This window comes from Morone saxatilis, unplaced genomic scaffold, assembly GCF_004916995.1.
Source record: "Morone saxatilis isolate NCDOM2014 unplaced genomic scaffold, NCSU_SB_2.0 Contig11, whole genome shotgun sequence".
NCBI lineage: Eukaryota > Metazoa > Chordata > Actinopteri > Moronidae > Morone > Morone saxatilis.
In genome coordinates this window covers 8788131-8808094 of record NW_023339663.1, presented here as the reverse complement: position 1 = coordinate 8808094, position 19964 = coordinate 8788131, and the positions used below count along the sequence as shown (strand labels likewise).

The 19964-nt window shown below is 38.3% G+C and overlaps 3 protein-coding genes across 5 annotated transcripts in view; 1 reads left to right on the top strand and 2 right to left on the bottom strand.

The window, feature by feature from the left end:
• The window catches only part of LOC118343527 (interleukin-18 receptor accessory protein-like), a gene marked incomplete in the record, with an annotated part of 14871 nt that extends 12787 nt beyond the window's left edge, over positions 1-2084 (bottom strand). For both annotated transcript variants that reach the window (XM_035682389.1, XM_035682390.1), the window contains 2 exon segments: positions 1574-1763; positions 1905-2084. In XM_035682389.1, coding sequence (XP_035538282.1) covers positions 1574-1763; positions 1905-2013 — 299 coding nt within the window.
• Positions 1-9348, bottom strand: part of LOC118343528 (interleukin-18 receptor 1-like) — a 13235-nt gene extending 3887 nt beyond the window's left edge. Inside the window, exons 1-10 of one of the 2 annotated variants that reach the window (XM_035682392.1) lie at positions 9069-9348; positions 7307-7547; positions 6545-6731; positions 6296-6437; positions 6160-6222; positions 5936-6059; positions 5680-5822; positions 5201-5344; positions 4939-5091; positions 4082-4853 (exon numbers count right to left, since the gene is read on the bottom strand). In XM_035682392.1, coding sequence (XP_035538285.1) covers positions 4510-4853; positions 4939-5091; positions 5201-5344; positions 5680-5822; positions 5936-6059; positions 6160-6222; positions 6296-6437; positions 6545-6731; positions 7307-7547; positions 9069-9141 — 1614 coding nt within the window. In that variant the 5' untranslated portion in view covers positions 9142-9348 and the 3' untranslated portion in view covers positions 4082-4509. Of the gene's footprint in view, positions 1-4081; positions 4854-4938; positions 5092-5200; positions 5345-5679; positions 5823-5935; positions 6060-6159; positions 6223-6295; positions 6438-6544; positions 6732-7306; positions 7548-9068 lie in introns of those variants that run through there. The other variant, XM_035682393.1, reaches the window with a different exon arrangement.
• Positions 9349-9938: 590 nt separating this feature from the next.
• LOC118320899 (coiled-coil domain-containing protein 81-like) lies at positions 9939-19893 on the top strand. Its single transcript, XM_035652020.1, has 16 exons — positions 9939-11103; positions 11216-11277; positions 11348-11501; positions 12268-12452; positions 12551-12625; positions 12717-12888; positions 13441-13726; positions 14430-14523; positions 15037-15183; positions 16558-16656; positions 17019-17188; positions 17276-17354; positions 17916-18026; positions 18521-18630; positions 18751-18876; positions 19480-19893. Exons 1-16 carry the CDS (start codon positions 11028-11030, stop codon positions 19616-19618), a joined length of 2085 nt encoding a protein of 694 aa, XP_035507913.1. The 5' UTR covers positions 9939-11027; the 3' UTR covers positions 19619-19893.
• The last annotated feature ends 71 nt before the right edge of the window (positions 19894-19964 follow it).

The window sequence follows — 19964 nt, the reverse complement described above, 5'->3', positions numbered from 1 at the left end:
TTTAAATGTCTATATATCAACTAGATTGAAGAGCAGGTACAACCTTTGTGACGTGTTTTTTACCCGTGAAGAATTGTAAGAAGACTCGTGGATGTTGTTGTTTGAGTCACAAATGACTTCCCATTTTAATCAGAACACCCTCAGCAAAGTCCCTGAATACACAAGCAGGCTTCACAATCAATCGCCACTGATTTGTATTTGGGTAGTAAAACCAGCATTTTTAAAATATTTTTTGTATATATGTCTATGGTTGAGGCAGCCCATATAGCAGAGCCCATGTATATACAAATACAGGCCAAACACTTCACTAATGAGACCAAATTGGGATGTGGGCCATGATGTAGACAGTGACAGTTGGATAAAAATGGCACTGTTTATTCATTTAGACTTACTAACCAGTGTGAACTTGATTTCAACTGCAGATATGAATCTGATGACTAACAATATTGAGTGAGCACACTGTAGCCGGCAGCTGTGAAACACACTAGAACATAATGCTTGCGGGCAATCCTGCACTGTCAAAAACCTTCCAGTTTTTATCAACAGGTTCTTTTGGCATCAGCAAGCACATTTTCTTTCCACAGAGGTGTTTGGAACAACTGTCATAACAATAGTATTGGTGTGTCAGTTGTTTAATAAAGAAGGGCTGCTGTACAGATACTGAGAATGTCTCGCCAGGTACAATAAACCAATAACCCCAAAATTATTTTCTATAGTCATTGATGCCATAACATGTTATACATGTTATTTAGTAATGTGGTCGACGTATGAATTCCAGAATTTTGTAGTACAGTTTTTTGGAGTAATTCTGTTAGCAGCATTGACTAGAACAACATTGGTCGTTACTAAAGTACCCTCTAACAAATTAGATAAAAGAAGCATTATTTAATTGTATACAGTGAATTGCATCCTGAAACTCACTCCCATTTATGTTGGTTCTTGACCATATTTCTCAGATTTTGCTTTTTACTTTGTGTTTGGTTGCTATGATAATAGTGACAAAGACAGTAAAGCAGTTTTTTCTTATTACTGGTAATCTATTTGTACTTCTCACCAAATTCCACATTCACAAATATAAATTTACAAACAAACAAAACTCAATTCTTCTTCCTCACAAAAGAAAAAAGCTATCAAAAATAATGAATGTATGAAATTATATATGTTTTTAAGTGATTTTATTCTCATACACTTATTTGTGTTTAATTTATTTATTTTATATCTGTTTTGTTCCTATTGTCTTTTTTTGTTTGGCAGCTTTTCAGGGTTTTTTCTTAGTGCTTCATCTGTATATACAGGATGGATTCTGGTGTTTTTTGTGTTAATATCTATGTTGACAGCTTAAAATAAAATATAAAATAAAATAAAAATGATGCATTAGTTAAAATTGATTTAGATGTTATCATGGATGGTATCATATACTCTTACACAGGGGTGCCCTGCAGATGTTTATAGCAAATAATAATAATAATAATTTAAAGTTTCCCTCTGGGAATCAATAAAGTCTTACATTGTCTTATACGTTTAATCAAAAGCATTCAAGGTAATTATGGGGTTAGAAAACATAATTATTTACCATGTGAGGCACGTGTAATTTCCAGAATGTTTTGCTTCAGCTAGAAACTTGCTGCCACAGTCGAATGATAGGCGCTCATTTTGTTCTCCAGTGCTGGACCACACCACCTGGCTCACAGACTTTAAGCACGGCATCATAAACATTTCCCCCTCCACAGCTCTGTAGTGCTGGTGTATATTTTGCTGAAGACCTAGACAATGGTGATACTGCAGTTGGTACAAAATCATATTTGTGTCATTTCAATTGTACACTGTGAAAAGATCCAGGACTTCCTTTGAAAGCTGTTTTTCAGCTATGATATTGTAATGCAATTGTTTTTTAAATGACATACCTGTTGTTTTCTTTTTATGGTTTCCCTCACAGCATCCTTCCAAGGAAATGGGAAAGATTAAAAAAAACAAAAAAATGTTTGTAATTTGCATCCCGCGTCTCTCAGTCATGGTGCTGATTAAATCTTTTTTTCAGTTTTGTTCACTGGTGTCTAACCACTTCTGGAGTTCTTGGTAGTCTCACATCGTGGTAAATGTTTACTCCTATTCTCTTGGGTGGTGCAACATTTTCACAGGACATATAGATGTGGTCTCGGTTTCCTGTTTTGTTGACTGAACATGATTTCACTAGAATCTACTCTATAGCTGCCGTTCTTGTTAGTTGTTAGTCATTTCCTATGCAAAACATCATCTTTTGGTAACACTATCTGTATACTCCTTTCATGATTTTAAGCATAAAAAATATAAAATATTAGGCTACAGTGAAAAAAGGAGACACAAAAGAGTCAGAGAAAGTCAGACACCAAAAGCACAGTGCATTATGCTGCTTTATGCTGTTGTAAATAGGTCTAACCTGCACATGGTGGTTAAAACCCTAATTTTCTAGGGCACACCTTTACTTTAACTGGCCTGGTTTCTAATCCCACCATATATTCTGGCCTATATTGTATCTCCCCTCCTCTAGCTCTTTCTCCGCTGTGTCTGCTTTCTATGCTGAACTTTTAGTAAACTTAAAGTCCATGTGAAAAAACATAATTTTAACCCTTTTTTTTTATATTTTACTATGTATTTAATAATGTATGCCAAAAAATGTACAAAACTCAATTTCTTGTATTTAGCATCAAAATCCAATCATTTTGTCTTCCTGTAAAACAAAATGTGACAACTTACCGATTTCAACCAATACAATGTTTTTTTGGACTGTTTTGACTATTTGTCATCTGCCTATTTGTGAAACCCCCCCCACCACCCAAACGAGGATCATCCAACTGAGGACTGCCCCTTGTTCCAACAGCCCATCATTTCGAAACCTCAATGGTCCCATGCCCCATTGCTCTGAAAGTTCTCAGTTCTCAGTGCCCTGTCATTTAGAGGCTATCTCTAAATGACACAATAGGTTGTTTGCCAATGACATTTATAACCATTGGAGAGTACCAGAGACAAGTAAGCTTGGCCTACTGGACCTTGGTCATCATGGTAACAACAATAAACATGTGGTTAGGTTTAGAAAAATGTATATGTATATGTCAGAGTTGAATCCATGGCCACGGCAGTAAGGACTTAGCCTTGGTACATGGGGCACCAACTCTAACAGGTGAACTATCCGGGTGCCTCAAAAAAATCCACTAATCAGAAGGTGGCTGTTCGATCCCCGGCACTCCTCACTGCATGTCGAAGTGTCCTTGAGCAAGATGATTAATGATTCGTTTCCTTTCTGATGATCAGTTGGCACATTGCATGGCAGCTACTGCCATCAGTGTATGAATGTGTGTGGATGAGTGTGGCATGTAGTGTACAGCGCATTGAGTGGAAGAAATCCTTTGATTATGCGGCACCGTTTTCTTAAAAGAATGCGGATGAATTTTTTGTGTTTTTGCGGGTTGGGGGGTTTGGTATTTTTGTTTGTTGTTCGTGTGCTGTTTTGGTTCAACCTTTCTGCTAGAGCATATTGTGACTTTTTTGCACGAAAATGCAGGATTATGAAATCATGCAAGCCCCGCATATTTTGCGCGGAATCGGCAATTTATGCGGCGAAGGCCGGCTATTGATTAAAATGCGGCCCGCATAAATATGCGGACTTTGGCTGATTATGCGTTGAATTATGCGATCGCATAATCGCGTTTTTCTGGAGGGACTGGACAAGTACAGTCCATTTACAATGCAGGGTGGATACAAGCCATAGGAAGGGAGAGAATGAACACATGGGCCAGCTTTATAGCCTAAAAGCCCAGGTGAGCTTGATCAGTTGACGATCCCCCCTGACAAGTTTAAGTAAAAACTTCAATGGCATTTTGTTCCATCAAAAAATATTTTGGTCCTTTAAATGTGAACAACTTAGCTGCACAGTAACTTCTTCTGTCTCCACAGAAAGTTTACCAGACCCTAATGTTAGAAACTAGCCTCAGTAAAGCATGTGTGTAATTATGCTTGAAAGTACAGGTAGTAAAACGACCAACAACAACAACAAACAAAGCATATAAAGAGGCAAAAAGTATGGACTCATTTTAATTTTGTTTTAATATAGAATATTAGAATATTATTGATTATATGATTATTGAATAATGCATGTACAAAACACATTTTATTACAGTTAAAACATATATACAACAACATATTTTGCCCTAGGGCGGGGGTAGGTAATCTGCAGGTCCGGAGCTGCATGCAGCTCTTTAGCCCCTCTCAGGCCCCAGCCCAAAAATGGTTCTTTTAATTGAAAAGGTTGCTGACCCTTGCCCAAGGCTATCACAGTAACACATTTCATGCTACAGTAAATGCAGTGACTGAGGAAATTAATGATAAAGAGCAGGATGAGTGACAGTACAGATTTTGGTGCGTATAAAAACAGAGCTTGCATGTTTGCATCATTCAAGTAAAGGTTTCCCACAGGCAACCTATATATTTTATTAATGGTATGATATATAAAACAGTAAAGTTCTGACTTCGCTCCTAGATTTTCTGAGGTAAAAGCATTATTTTTGGTGCATGCTGTGGGGCAGGTAGGTGGTAGCGTAGCTGCTTCCAGAAGGAGGAGGAGGGTGGTATGGAGCTTATGCCCTTCCAGGTGACACAGTTTCCAGCCTCACTTAGAATTTGTAAGGCCTCTGCTAACGAACCTGATCTTGATTCTTCTGTTGTCTCAGTTTTGATGAAAACCATGCGAGTCTGGCGCTCCACAAGGGCTGCATGGATGGCACTCAGCACGCTAAATCCTGGACCAGGATCTGGAGAAGTGGGAACCAAAACCACTGTCCGGCTCTGCTCTATGGAGTCTAACACTGCCTCCGCTTCAGCTGCAACCAACCAGAGTTCAGACTGTACATTACTTCATTAAAATTTTTGGATAGATTCTCCTTAAAGAATATCTTAAATACATACCTTTCCCAGGTAAGACATCACGATCATAAAGACACAGACTGTAACCAAATCTCTCTTCCAAAACACTCTCCAGCCATTTTCTGTCATGTTTATTTAGTCCTGCCTCTGTGTCACTCTTGTAACACATCAAGTAGGCATCATAGCTCTTTCCATCTAAGCAAACAACAACAAACAGATTTGTCATTGCTGCCACTGTCTGCAATCCAAAAAAAAGCACAAATATGTGCCTTGTAAACATAAGTTGTTAGTTAAAAATAAATACCTGAGATGCTGCTATGGCATCCAAGAGTGTCTCGCAGGAAAAGAGTGATGTTAATTTTGAACTTCACATAGATAACTACTGTGAAAAACATCACCACCACAGTGCAGACAATACCAAGAGCAAGGGAAATGTAAGAAGGGCGAACTGTAATAACAGAGAGAATACATGTATTAAATTGTAAAGACTCATTAATATAAAGCTGGATCAAACATAAGTCAGTTAATTGACAAAAAAACAGTCACATTTATTAGACAATGATTAATTCCAAAAATAATAAAGTAGAACTAGGCAAGATGATTTAACAGGTTTGAGATTTAAGGTATTGCACAGACATTATAGAAATAAATTCACCAATCAGGATGGTGACAAAGTCTGGGCTTTATTTATATGTAAATCGAACACAGTACTGCTAAAAACAAGCGGAAACCACATCAACAATAGTAAAGCCAAAGCTCTATCTATCCATCCATCTTGCATACCTTTTTGGGCCAAGTTGATGGTGACAAATCTTAGTTGGTTGTCAGTTTTCAGTTTACAGGTATAATTGTTTGATAGATCCTCTTTTAAAACTTTTTTGAAGACTAGAGATGCTGTTATCTCCTCAGAATCAGATTTGGAAAGGCTTAAATGGAAGATAATTAAAAAAGGCAAGTTATGTTACGTGCATGTTGACTGTTTATGTGGCCATGTTTAAACTTAATTGTAAGAGCAGGTACATCTTTGTGAAGTGTTTACCGTGAAGAATTGTAGAAGACTCGTGAGTTGTTGTTTGAGTCCACAAATGACTTCCCATTTAACCAGAACACATCAGCAAAGTCTGAATACACAACAGCTTTACAATCAATCACCACTGTTGAGCCTAGAAAAAGCAGAGTTTACACAAGATTTAAAAGTAGCAATTTAGAAGGATAGTGAATTCATGTAAGTTTGTGTATCCACAATATATTATTGAAGCTCACCCAAATCCACAGTAATTACTTCACTCTTGAGTGGTGAAGTGATCACAGCAACTCTTTCAGAATCTTCCGTGTAAAAAAAAAGACATTGAAAATATGGACTTCCATGAAGATAAATCCCAAAAAGTGTTTTTCTTACCGTTAGGTTGGACATCAAGTTTTACTGTAAAGGTCCTGTTATATCTTTGACCATTGTACTGGTAATATCTGGTACAGGTGTAGGCACCACGGTCTTTCTCTTCCAGACTTGGAAAATAAACAGTTGGGACTGACTCACCTTCCTACAAGATGGAAAATTAATTTCCATTAAAAAAAACGACACAGTACATACATTCTTATTTCACTATCAAATCTAATTTATAGTCAAAAGTCTGTTGTGTTTAAATACCTTGTGCCATATAATGCCTTTGCTGGTAATATTCAGGGTATTCGCAGCAGAGATATTTACACTAGGGCAATATAATGCGCAGGACTCTTGTGTGTAACATGTCCTAGTGGACGTGGTCCTCTCTTCATACTCTTTGGTCTGTGTTTTGTATACGGTCAGCGTGAACCAGAACTTTCTGCTGGCATTCCTGTCATTTAATAAAAGAAAAAGAGAATATGAGGATTTCACATTTGTTGTAAATTGTAATCTCTTACTTTTCTTGACGCGTCATCATGAGGTAAATTCAGTTTATGACCAAATACCTGCAAGTAATGCCACTCCCATCAGCCTCAGCTCTACTTTGTGCTGTATTTAGTGCTATTTATCAAATGTTAATATACTTATATGCTAAACATTAGCATGTTAGCATTTACCCGCACTTACCACAAGTAGATACATCATCCCAAACTGTACTCCACCATGAGCAAGCAAAGTACAATGATCGAGTGCAAGTAACACTATTTTTGCTTAATGGAAATAATTAATAAGAACCTCCCCAAATTCCGATGAAAAGTTAGTCATCGTTATAGCAAAAAATAAGTTCCCGCAAAATGAGAAATAATGTGATACATTTCTGAACTACTATGCCACTTTCATAAACTTCAGTCTCAGACTTAGAAACGAAAGGCCTCTATTTAAATGTGTTTTCTGGGATGTCTGTTTGCAAATGTCGAAATACAGGAATGCTGTTTATCAATTTGGGAATGTTTGTAGATACTTTACCCCAGAGAGCATGAGTAATTCCCCTGATGGAAAACAGAAACACTGAGAATCACAAGGCTACTGCCATGTACTAGAATGCCCATCGGCCTCTTTTCCGCTGTCAGATTCATCTCCTGGGTGGTGTAACTGGTCCAGATCAGTTTGTTATCATTATGCTTATACCCTCTGTAATGAGGGCACTGCAGCGCCACCAGTTCACCTGTTCTGACATATATCTTTCTGGCTGTCTGGGGACACACACCTGCAAAGACACACATTTTAGTTTATTTTACTATGTAACATTATTACATGAACTGAAAATGAAATGTACCAATCAGAGAATTGCTTCAATCAATGAAAGCACAAGATGTTATTTAAAGGAATATTTAAACATTTTTGACTTAGAGTTAGAGATGAAGATTGACACCACTCTCATGTCTCTACAGTTTACCCAGCAGCCAGTTAGCAGACGCCTGCTGGCGAGATGCAGCCAAGCAGAGGCAGAGTAGGGCAGGTCTTTCCGCATAGACAAGAGCAGCCCATCCCGCTACTTTGGCCTTGTGTCGAGCCCCCGTGCTCTTTCGGGTGGAAGCGGCCCCTCTAATTTAACTGGCGGGAAATGCTAATTCAGAGGTCTTTGTCAATTTAATAGCATAAAATAAGAGTACCATATTTTTAGTGATTATGAGCCAAATCCTGTGATGTGACATCATTGTTGATCAGTGTTGCTATAAAGAAACTAGGGTCTGACTCATCTGACACTGTTGCTATTGTTAAGAAACTGTTTTTCCCCCAGTTTTGGTTGTCTGTGCATTTCTGTAAACTAATAGCATCGCTGTCGTGAAGCAGAATGTTTTTTATTAGACATTTTACTGTAAGCCGACAGAAGTAGAAAATAGTCTGTTTAAGCTCCACTTCCTACATCGCTTTATACTGTTTTAGAAGGTTTATTATTAGAAGGTAGGTCAGTTTATGTGAATTATTAAGGTTAAAATGCCCTCTGCTCCACACTGCCAAACCAAAGTCTGTTTTAATAATGGGTGTTTTATGTCATATTTTTTCACAGTAAAAACTTTATTTATTTATTTACTTATGTCATTTGATGTGTTCATCATACCTCATCACCAGGGTTCTAATTGATTACCAGCCAATTTGGCTGGTAACTTTCTAAAGTCACCATCACGACAGTGTTCATGGGAAATGTAGTCAGTACTGCCCAGGGAGCGCGAACAGACAGTAGAGCGGCTCTGACTGACATGACTGCCTCATGCATCACCGGCCAAACTGGCTAGTAAGTTTTTATTAAATTTTTTTTGGCGGGTGTTAATTTAGAACCCTGCAGTTTTCCCATTCCAGTTTCTTATTTCTCCTTTATACTTTTTCTTACTTTGTCTTTCACTCCTCAAAGGGAAAATAAACTGAGGGCTCGTGTAAAATCAATCAATCAATCAATCAAATAACCGCAGTGACGTGAAAAGTACAAAAGATCCCTCTGAAAAGTATTACATAAAAAGTAAATAGAAGTATAAAATACATCAAAGCAAATGAAACCCGTGTGATTAAGGAGCGAGCGCTCTGAAGACGAAGACGTCGCTGGATGCGGAGGGAATATCTGAATAACCTTTAAAACTTGATGAGACGTAACCTATAAGTATCCTACATCAACTGTCCCTATACGTTAAGCACCACATGTTAAACCTGTTAAAAACAACAGATTTACATATTGAATTGAGTTGTCGAATTCCCATTTATGCCTCTAGCTAATGAAATGAAATGTTCTTACCGGTCAGTAATGTAAGGAGGGGAAACGAAAGGGCTGCAAGCATTTTCACCGTCGTCATGATGATGTTTCGCATCAAAGTATCCTTGAGAGTGTAGCAGCATGTCTTTGAGCAAAGTTAAAGTCGAAATGGAAAGTGAAAGACTATTTCAGAAAGCAAGGACTGACTTCCCAGTTTATGACTTCAGTTATGCAATTCCCATTTTACTTCATTTGATAATAGATAATTTTACAATTGTACACATGGTATCCTACTGACTATTATCTTTTCCATCCATTTCCATTGGCGTATTGCGCAACCGTTCATGACCACTGTAAGGGAGCTGAATTGTTATGCAACTCACTCCTTGGAATTATATAAAGGCTTAAACTTATAGGTCAAGGATCCAGAAGAACAGGTTCCTTCTGTAAGAGTGTCAGAGGCTACCACCCACAATTCACTGCAGTTATGTATTACATAGACTCTATTTCTTTATTTCTTTTTTTACTTACTTACTTACTGGGAACAGTTCACATTATTGAACATTTAAGAGTACATACACATCAATGTAATTGTTCCAAAGTTAATGAGCTTTAATCCATATGGAAATTACAGATCAAATTGCTTTTCATTTTCAGTTTTTCATTAAAATGAAACTGCAGGTACTTTGGACTTCCAATCACATCAATGGACCATGTTTTATTTGTGCTGGCATTTGAGTATTAGTCTGGTGATGCCAGGGTATAAAATAAAGACTATTATATATTATTTCATTAGATTATTATTACTGATGCATTCATGTAAAAACACTGAACTTGGTTGAGGTGGAGCTCATTTTGAACTTCACATAGTACTGCAACTAATTATTATTTCATTAAGGATAAATGTGCTGATTATTTTCTCAATTCATCGATTTATTGATCGGGTTGTAAAAAGTTATAAATAATAGTGAGAAATGCCACCATGATAACCCAGAGCCCAATGGACACCTTCACAATGTTTGTTTTGTCCAACCCACAGCATCAAAAAATTTAAAAGAAAAAAGAAACAAAGAAAGAAATAGAAATTAAAGCTGCACGCAGTGATGGATGGGCCCTCTCAATCTGAGCGCGTTGGGGTGGACGTTACTGGAGGTGGGTCGATGTAGTCCAGAAATGTTTACTCGTTTAGCTACACTGAGCGAAGGAGTCACTTCCTGTGTCCCCCATGTGGGGCTAAAAAAATCCATTAATTGTTATGTGCCAGCACATCAAGTATAAAGCACACCATGAAAATGTCATGTACATATCAACGATTGTCACACGAGGCTTACTTCCTGCTGCCAGTAGGTGGCACTGTGACTGAATAGGTGATAGATGGGCGGGACTCTTCACAATCATGCGAAGTTAGGTGCAGATTGTTTTATGTACACTCAAGTTACGACAACGTCGTAATTTGACGCCCGAATACCATCAACGTGGTAATTTGACTCCTGAGTACCACCAACCAGTCTGCGGTGAAGTGTGGAAAACTGGAATCTAGTCATTGCCTTTTTCTTATGACTTATACTGGATAATTGTTATCTAATCTTTATGCATCACTGGTGACATTTTAACGGGGTATTTCCAGAACAGCACAACATTATTCTAACTGTTTTTACTCTTTATAATGACACACAATTTCTGTGTAAAAACAGTCGGAATTGTTTTGGAATTATTATTATTAAGAAAGCAGACTCATGTGTTGACTATGCTCAGAGCATGTTGCCTCCTGAATATAGTTTAATTATAGCGTCCTTGAGGCTTTCCATTATAATAATGACAACTACAAGATGAAACTCGAACTCCTGCTCTGTTAGTTTTGTGTCAACCGCAGTGACAGAGAGCCTGCCCTGCGGGGGTATTGCTAATGGCAACCTCGTCTTGATCTCTGGCAACCAGGCAGCAGAGACACATTACTGTAACGTTTGAGCGTCATTCTGGGATGATTTGGGCTTATTAAAGATGACCGACACACTGCGGCTGGCGGCAGAAGCGGACAGACGGACTTTACCGACCCTCTCCCAGCTCTCTGAAAACGGTCGGATAAAAAACTTGTATCATTCTTTGTGTTTTTGCTGTTACTTTATATAATCTGTTGCCTATACTACACACAAAGTGCGCACTGTGTCATACTCTGAACTGCTTTTCAGATATTACCTGTATCTGGGCTGATGTATCCGCCTACATTGAACGTCAGATGACCTTACAGAAGGTTAGGCTGCCTATCTATCTATCTATCTATCTATCTATCTGAAACTGATTGGGTCATTTGATTGTAATAGGGGGTCCATCTGGTAGGACTGGGGACCTTCACCTTTTCTCAGCAGAAGTTGGACATAGGAAACAAGTTCACAGTGATCCAAAGACCCATCTTTCTCCTTGCTGGGAAACTAGTCCAGTCTCTGGGTTTAAAGCAGGTCAGGCCACTTGCTGCAGGTGAGCACATCTTTAATATATGAGTGTATGTTTGTGATATGCTGTAGTGCAATATCATAATATATAACAGTTTGAATTGCTGTGCAGTATATTATAGTGTGTGCTGGAGAATTGGTAAGTGAGTAATTGTTGTTGCTAATGGTAATCCTATTAATAATTTAAATGTGTGAAATGCTCATTTCTATTATTGACATCATGTCATCATCATCATCAGCACAGTAGAGACACAGAGTACCAGCATATGGATAAAGTATAGACAGATCTGGAAAATTAAAAGTCCTGAAAACATATTCTTTCAATCAGCTGCTTGCCATGAGTGCAATGAGCTAATGTTGTCACACTGTTTTCCACCAGTCATGTGGTTATTTCACATAAGAGATTTGTTTTTTCCTAGTGCAGTCCACACTGGTTTGAAGTGGGCGGGGTTCAGTTAGAAAAAGGTGAATAGTTGAATCATAATCTCATGACAGTTTGCTTGGTTGTTGTCAATCAAATCAGATCAAAACAAACAGATGAAATTGGTTTTTCAGTGTTAACCTCTTAATAAACAATAACTAAAGGTGTTTTTTATTTAAAGTTACAGATAATTAAGAATTGAAGCCAAGTTTTCAGGGCTTTAATCAAAAACAGAGAGACAAATAAGAGATAATTAAGATTTAGATTTGTACAGTGGGGTGGATCAAATCATTGTTTTTGACACATTAACAAAAGAACAATAAGGATTTGTGTGTGTGTGTGTTTGTGTGTGTGTATGTGTCCCTTGCAGCAACACACCTACCAGTGGTGCAACTGAACTTTGCCGCTGTGTCACAAGAGACTCCTTTCAGTCGAGCTGTAGTGGAGGGCTGCATTAGAGAAACTCTTCTGGTCCTTTTCAGAGCTTTGGCCTCTGAACAAAATGTGTTCCTCACCTTCCAGGGAATTGGAGTTCTGTCCTTTAAGAACAACAAGGTGGCTCATACGGTATTTCTTATGCTGTGATTATCACATTGTTGTGGAATTTGGGCACTTGTTTTTCCTTGTTTAATCTCATCTGATGTTATTCAAAGGCGCGGATGAAGTTCAACAGAGATTTTATTAATACCATGGATGGAACCGGTAGGCTGCTGTTAGCCTTTAACAATGTGAGTATAAGATATTGCCTGTGTGTTTGTGTTACAGTATAATGTACAGTATATGTACTCACACAGATCACTGGTACTTTTGTCCCTCCAGAGACCTGGGAGCAGTGTCTCTCTAATGTCTGGTGGACTGTCCAGGCTTCAGAGGCCACAAACTGCCAACCCCATCACCCTGCCAACTGTCTGCTCCCCTCAAACAGACAACAAAGCTGGTGACAAAGATCTATGGAGCTTGTCACCAGCTCCAGACCAGAGGAATGCAGGAGGTGAAAGAGTTTATTTTGCACAAGGCTGACAATATGGGATTTGATAGCACTTTAATGAGTCTAAATTAATTATTCCAAATCCTTTCAAATCAATATCAATTTGCTGCAAAGGAAAAAGAAATGCATTCCTAACTGTGAGGATGAGCTGGTGCTGCAGTAGCTGTAATAAACATAGTGTGCTGGAAATTATGTTAATTATCATTCATCATATGTACAATGTGCAAGAATTGCTTTAGCTTTTTGGAGGATTAGTTATTGTCGACATTTTGGGAAAAAAGGCTTATTTGACCTGTGGCTCCAGCTTGTTGGGGTGGAGCACTTAGAGATTAATGAGTCATAGCATTGTACCAACTTCAACTTAGAACAGATATATTCTAACATATCTAACATAACAGAATGACAGAATTAACAGAGAGTGTAACAGAGGTTGAGATACAGCATAGAAAGAATAACTTAAGAGCAGAATGACAGAATCAATAATGATAGACTGAAGATAAATGCAGTTATGTTTAGGGAAAGTGGACCTACTCAGAGTGTTGTGTGTCTCTACAGAATTTCCCCAACAGAGAGAAACTAAATCCCTCCAGACGCCGCAGCCCGTCACAGTGAAAGCTGAAGAAGAGAAGTACTACACACACAAAGACACAAAAGCTCACAGACAGACAACCACACACGCTCTATGGGGTGGTTCAGTGTGCAGTGCACAGAGCTGTTGTTTTCAGGTAGATGAGTCCCTGAGAGCTGAGAGCTCAGTGGTGGTCTTATATTGTTACTCCCCAGAGGCAGATTCCAGCTCCATCAATGATGCACAACTACCTGTGGGACAGATTCCTCTTCTGTCATCACCTCCCTGCACTGTCAGCATTCACACACACACACACACTTCACAGAGCTGTAATCTGGGTAAATTGCCATGGTAAAAAAAAATCTCCAGGACAGAGTGTGATGACAAGAAGGAAGATATAGTTTTGAACAATTCCCAAGTTATTGTTTTTATCTTGTCATCCACCAATTCCTGCTGTGCACCAGCAGGTGGTTATTTACATTGTCACAACAAATGTACTTTCATTTTTCAGTTTATAATTAGGTCACTCTCTGTTGTTGTTTTTAGAAACCCTCTTCACACCTCAAACACACATGCATAAATATATGTATACAACAGCTGTTCATAAGAATTTGTGATTAACCCACTGTGATGAAGTTCATTTTTGTATTTTAATTTAAAAGTTATGGTCCCTTAAATTGGTATAAATTAAAACACTTCATAACAAGCTTATTTATTCAGTTTATATTGAAATAAGTACATACTTTTTCTGGTTCTATAACATAACCTAAAAAACAAGGAGTGAGCTTTAGGAATGATCTTATAAATAATGTGTAATATAATAACCTTTCTAACATTTAAGTACAATTTCTTATGCATAAGGAAATCACACTGGTTAAATCCACCTAATAATAGGTTATAATAATAACACCACAATTTACGAGTCGTTCCTTTTATATACAGCATACTGTAATAAATAATCTGTTTCTACTCCCAGGCCTGAGACCTCAGTCTCACCACCAGAGGTCTCTCCCAAACTGGAGCAACCTCTTGTGAACATTAGCTGCTCTGGCCACGCCCGTGCGGGACAGGTAAGTGTGTAGGCGTGTTCATGTATGTGTGGAATGTAGGTCTGTGAATGTAGATCTAATCTGGCTTCTACAGTTGTCTCTTAAAATTCAAGGTAAGGGGTTCAAGGTGTCTTTATTGTCTTGGTGGAGTGGCTGGGAAATGAGATGTTATTGATAGGAAATTAGATTTTCTTGATTGATATGGATCTATGAATATAATAATATAACCCTGGGTGTACCCAACCCCTCAACAAGTGTGTGTGCTCTGATAGGCTCCAGCACAAGATAGTTTAGAAAATAACTCAGAGCTTGACAACACAATGCTAGATGTAAACCTTTATTGCTTTTGGGGGAGCTCAGGTGTCTGTCAAGGCAGCTGTAAGGATGTTACTAAATCTGAAAATAATATGAACAACATAAAATGCATCTACAAAATATTTACATTCAAAAGCCTGTGAGGAAAACAATTATATCTTTACATTACTAATGAATTACAGTGATAATTGTCAGTTTCTTGTGGCCTTGTCATCATAGGAGCTGTGCTACCTGTGTATGCAGCGGGCTCAAAGAAATGTTCCAGTTTACCTGAGAGAGCAGCAGCAGGCAGAGGAGAAAGCTCAGGAGAAACTCTTACTGCTTAAAGAACAACAGAGAGACAAGCAGTACATGGACAAAGAACAGGTGTGTTCATGTGCTTGTATTTGTGTGCACAAATGTGCGCACTTGGTGTGTTTGAGTTGTTGTTTTTTTTCAGACAACTTTTCAGCAAATTTGAAAAAAAAATGAAAAGTTGCTGATTGTTTGTTGATTCATCCCAAACATCCAATCTACCGACAGCACAGACATTGGCTGTAAGTTAGCTAGAAATGGACGTACCAACTGTGTCAGCGGGAGTGTGTCTCTGTGTGTTTTTGTGAAGCTCAGCCTGATCTCCAAACTCACCAGGGACTCCTGTTCTTTTTGTAATTTCCCTCCAGTCTCTCTCCTTTTTTTCTCTTTTCCCTGTTACTTTCAACTTGTGCAGTCAGATTCATCATCATCTCATCAATTCACGGCCTCTTGCCATTATCTCTCCATTTACTTTGTATAAAATCGTGCCACCTCTAAAATTTGCCTCGTGTTCAGTCTCGAAACAGACTCTACAGCCACGACTCACAATGCCTCTTCACGTTTAGCACGTATAATAACTACTGTGGACACCATCTTAGCTTGTTAGTATACTGACATTTGGTAATCAACACAAAAACAAGGTACAGCTGAGGCAGATGGGAATGTAATTAGTTTTGCAGTCATGTGGTCATACTTTGGTTGGGTACATTTTGACCTGATGATGGTGCTAGATGAAAAGTAAAAAAGGGATAACCAACGTTATTACAGTTGATTCTGAGGGAAACATGAATGTCTGAATCAAATAGCAGTCCATTAGTTGTCATGATACTGCAGTCTGGGCCAAAGTGGTGGATGAACCAACATGAAACGCTGCTAGTGTAGCTGAAACTATGATTGTATATTTGTATGATATTTAAAAATAAAGTAAAATACTCAAATAAATAGATGTATGCTTATTTTGTATTTTATTTTGGCCGTAATACGTGTTGCATACTGTCTGCTGCAGTTTGCAAAGGATTTAAAAGTGCTCTGGGGACTTTTTGTGGTTTAAGGTAAAAACAAAAACACACCACATTGAGGATGTAGAAACTGTTTGTTCCACAAAAGCACAAAAGGCAAGCAGCAATAACTACTAGTTAAGCAAATAAAAAACGGAATAGAAAAAGGCTGAGGATTTATTTTTCCTCTTTACAGCCCTGGGATATAAGTATCGAACATGTGGGATATTATAATTCCAAATGAAACAACTTTAAGTGCACAAAGTGTTTGCCAACATTATATCATGGTTGTATAAAACGGCCTCTAAAACAGATTACAATGTCCCTCAAAATCGATTAAGCGGCCAAAGAAACTGCCCTTCATTTTTTTCCATTGTGAGGATGATATGTTATGCTCTTAATATCTTCTCTTTTTCAAAAGGCGTGTTTTTGTGTGTTCATCTGGCAGGCAAAGCTTAATGAGCAACGTGAGCATGCAAAGCAAATTGCTTCATTCAACCTGCAAATGTCCGACAAGAAAGAGAAGACTTACAGTTCTCTCTTCCCTGTGAGTAGAACCTGGACATTAAAGTTGTAATCCTTAAGATTTATTCCTTCATGCTACACAGCAGAAGTAGTTTTCTACACGACAGCAGGGAAGAGGAGAGGTGTGCCTGCTAACAGCTCACTGTGGTTTCTGCTTTCTGTTCTAATATTTCATTTAAAACTGATACGAACTGTGAGGCTACTGAAAACTACTATACAGACAGGTAAAATGCTCATAAATAGAATAAAAAATAGGGTTTGAGTTCATAAAAATCTTAAGGATTATTACTTTAAAATGATCACAGCAGCTCTTGTCACTCACTGCAGCGTTTTAGTTCAGTGGCTTTTAAAATTAAGTGTCTTCTCTGGCCTGCTTGTGTTTAGACTTCATTCATCTTCCCGGCTCGGCCTCTCACTCCTGTCCGGAGCGTTCAGCAGCATCGTTACATGAACGAGCTTCAGAGCCAGATAGAGAGCCGACGGCAACACGAGGCTCGAGACCAGCAGAACTGTCTGCTCATGGAGCGTCTCGACCAGGTTCAGCTGGTCCAGGAGTGAGTCTGTAACAGCCTGGTGGTACTGCTCAAATAATCTGTTGTGATAAATAGTGTGTCATCTGGTTTTTTATGTTTGCGTTTTAGGATAGCTTTGCAGAAGGCTCAGCAGCTCCAGCAGAAACACGAGAGAACTAAGCATTACAAGAGGGCTCTGGACACTCAGGCAAGAAATTACATTTTGCATAGGAGGTTGTTGAAAATATATTATAAAGCAGGTGCGGACAAGCAATGATCACCAGTAGGGTGAGAAGTGAGTAAAATTATTCTGGGAATGACAGAGGTACCATTTACCCTACAAGTCAGTGTAGCATAAAAATTATTTTGAAGCTGTTATTTTAAGGTAGACAAGTTACATTATAGAGCTTTAACTGAACCTGTTCTGGCTTAGAATAAAATAGTTACATTTTATCTGAATAACAACAAGAAGAAGTAAGAAATAGCCTTAGTAATGGACAAGCATGTTCTATATCTGTATCCCACTTCTTAACTCATCTTGAGGCAGTGACAGATAAATAAGCCACTACTACAAACTGTAGCATAAAAAACCTGAATCTCACGTGGCATTGTGGGCAATGTGTGCACCAAGTTAGAAGGAAAAAGAGGAAGTGACAAGCTGTGGTGCTTAACCGTGTGTCAAACGGCTAGGTCACATCTGGCCCAAGTGGCTTGTTATGTTTGCTCTTTCGTAACGTTACAGCTGAAATGAGTTTGTTCTGTCCTTTAGGTGGGAGATAAGAAGTGCACAGACCCTCCAGAGTGCCAGTCTGATAACTCTGGGATCAACCGCTGTGAGACAGCAGCCAGCAACGCAGAGAGCCGAGAGAGGGCACAGAAGGTCACCCGTTTCTTATTGCTGCCATAAACCTGGCTTTTCAGTGTGGCCTCATGCAGATGGCAGAAATACCTATAGTCATAGTTGTTTAAGTATATTAAAAGTCTCAGCATTGTTTTTTTTGTTTTGTTTTGCAGTGGTGGAACAAGTTCTCAGATACTTTGCTTAAGTAAAAGTAGTAATACTATAGTGTAAAAATACACTACACAATACACAAGTAACAAGTAAAGGTCCTTTTTAAAGTAGAGAAATAATAGAAATGTATACAAATTCACCGCTTTTACAGTGTTATATTATTAAATATTATAGTATTGAGAATAATATAATTGAGGCATTAACATGCTCATTGTAAACTTTATATTATATACAGTAGGATTGTCTGAACTTTAAAAATGCATCATATTATGCTTTGTACATAAAATCTTATTAACAGGCCCACAAATATTCTACACTTTCTACACTTTAAAGTTGGTGTAATGTTATTTTATATACTGCAGCTCTTCCAGGTAAATTTCAGTGCTGCCACCCAGAGGAAGAAGGAAGAACAGCACAACCGCCAAAAACAGCTGGAGAAAGAGAGAGAAATTCTCAAACTGAACAAAATGGAGTGAGTGATAGACGGGGGGGGATAGATAACAACGAAGATGTGGAGAAAAAGGCAGCAGCCTTAATCCAAAACACGTTTTTTCTGTGAAAACAATGTCTCCCTGGTATGTTTCCTGCACAGATTTATGTTGGACCGCATAAATCGCTTTGAGAAGAGAAGGGACCTCAGTAAATCACTAGAGGATGAGTGGAGTCGCAGTGCGAAGCTCAAACACCAACGAGAGGAAGAGGAGAGGCGCTTCCTGAGGTGTGTGGATGTAGGATCACCTTGAGCCTCCATCAGCTTTCACCCGAGCATTTACATCTATTCATATATTCATAAGTTGGTTAAACATTCACTGAACTTTTCTACAGCACTGTAATTAAACTTCAAAATGTTATCATTAGAATGTCAAAACTAGGGATGTGCTGATTCAGTAGATATTGAAAAAAAGATCTATTAGCTTTAATTATTACATAAATGCTCAACTAAACATTGGGCTATGTATTTGTTCCTTCAAAGGAGTAGAATATTTGTTTCAATATGTTTGAATATGACGTTTTTTTTAGATGGCATGGTTAAACAAAGTGCGTCCATACAAATTATTAACAGCTTAATCATTTATGAGAGGGAAAAAGATCAGATTGGTATCGGCAGATACTCCAGGTTTGGGTATCAGTATCGGACATGGAAAAGTGGTATAGACCTATTGCTTGTCAAACCTGCTACAATATCTGATTGTGATGTACTGTACATTGTTACTGACTGACCTAGAAAATCAATCGTGGCCTACATCATTAATGCAGGTCGACATGTTTTCCTGCTCATTAATTCATCCTTCTGTGCTTTATTCTGTCTCCCTGTGGTCAGGTCTGCTGGTCAGCTCCTGGTAGATAAGCTTGCACAGTACAGGCGCTGCTGTCAGTGCAAACGGAGGACCACTAACGGTGGAGAGACCAACATCTGGAAAGACTCTCATTATCTCTCTGGCTCCCAGTTCATGATCTGATGAACAGTGTAGACCTCGGCCCTTGTAACTCATCACGCAGCAGTCATCAAAGTTTAAAATAATAAGTTAAGCATATGTGAAGCATACATGCATGTTATGGTGCGCAGTATGCGCTATCCTCTGTTGTAATGTGAGATTTATTCTTGGTCCTTTCCTAAATTAATCTTCGAATGTTTCTTGTACTTTTATTTTCCCCATATGGTTGTTTTTTGTATTTGTATGTCCAATGGTTGCATGTTACAATACTCACAGATAATATATCCATTCAATAAAATTACATATGTCAGCCCAATCAAAGATTTGTTTTCCTTGACGATATACCTTGTTCTAAACTCAAACAATTGAA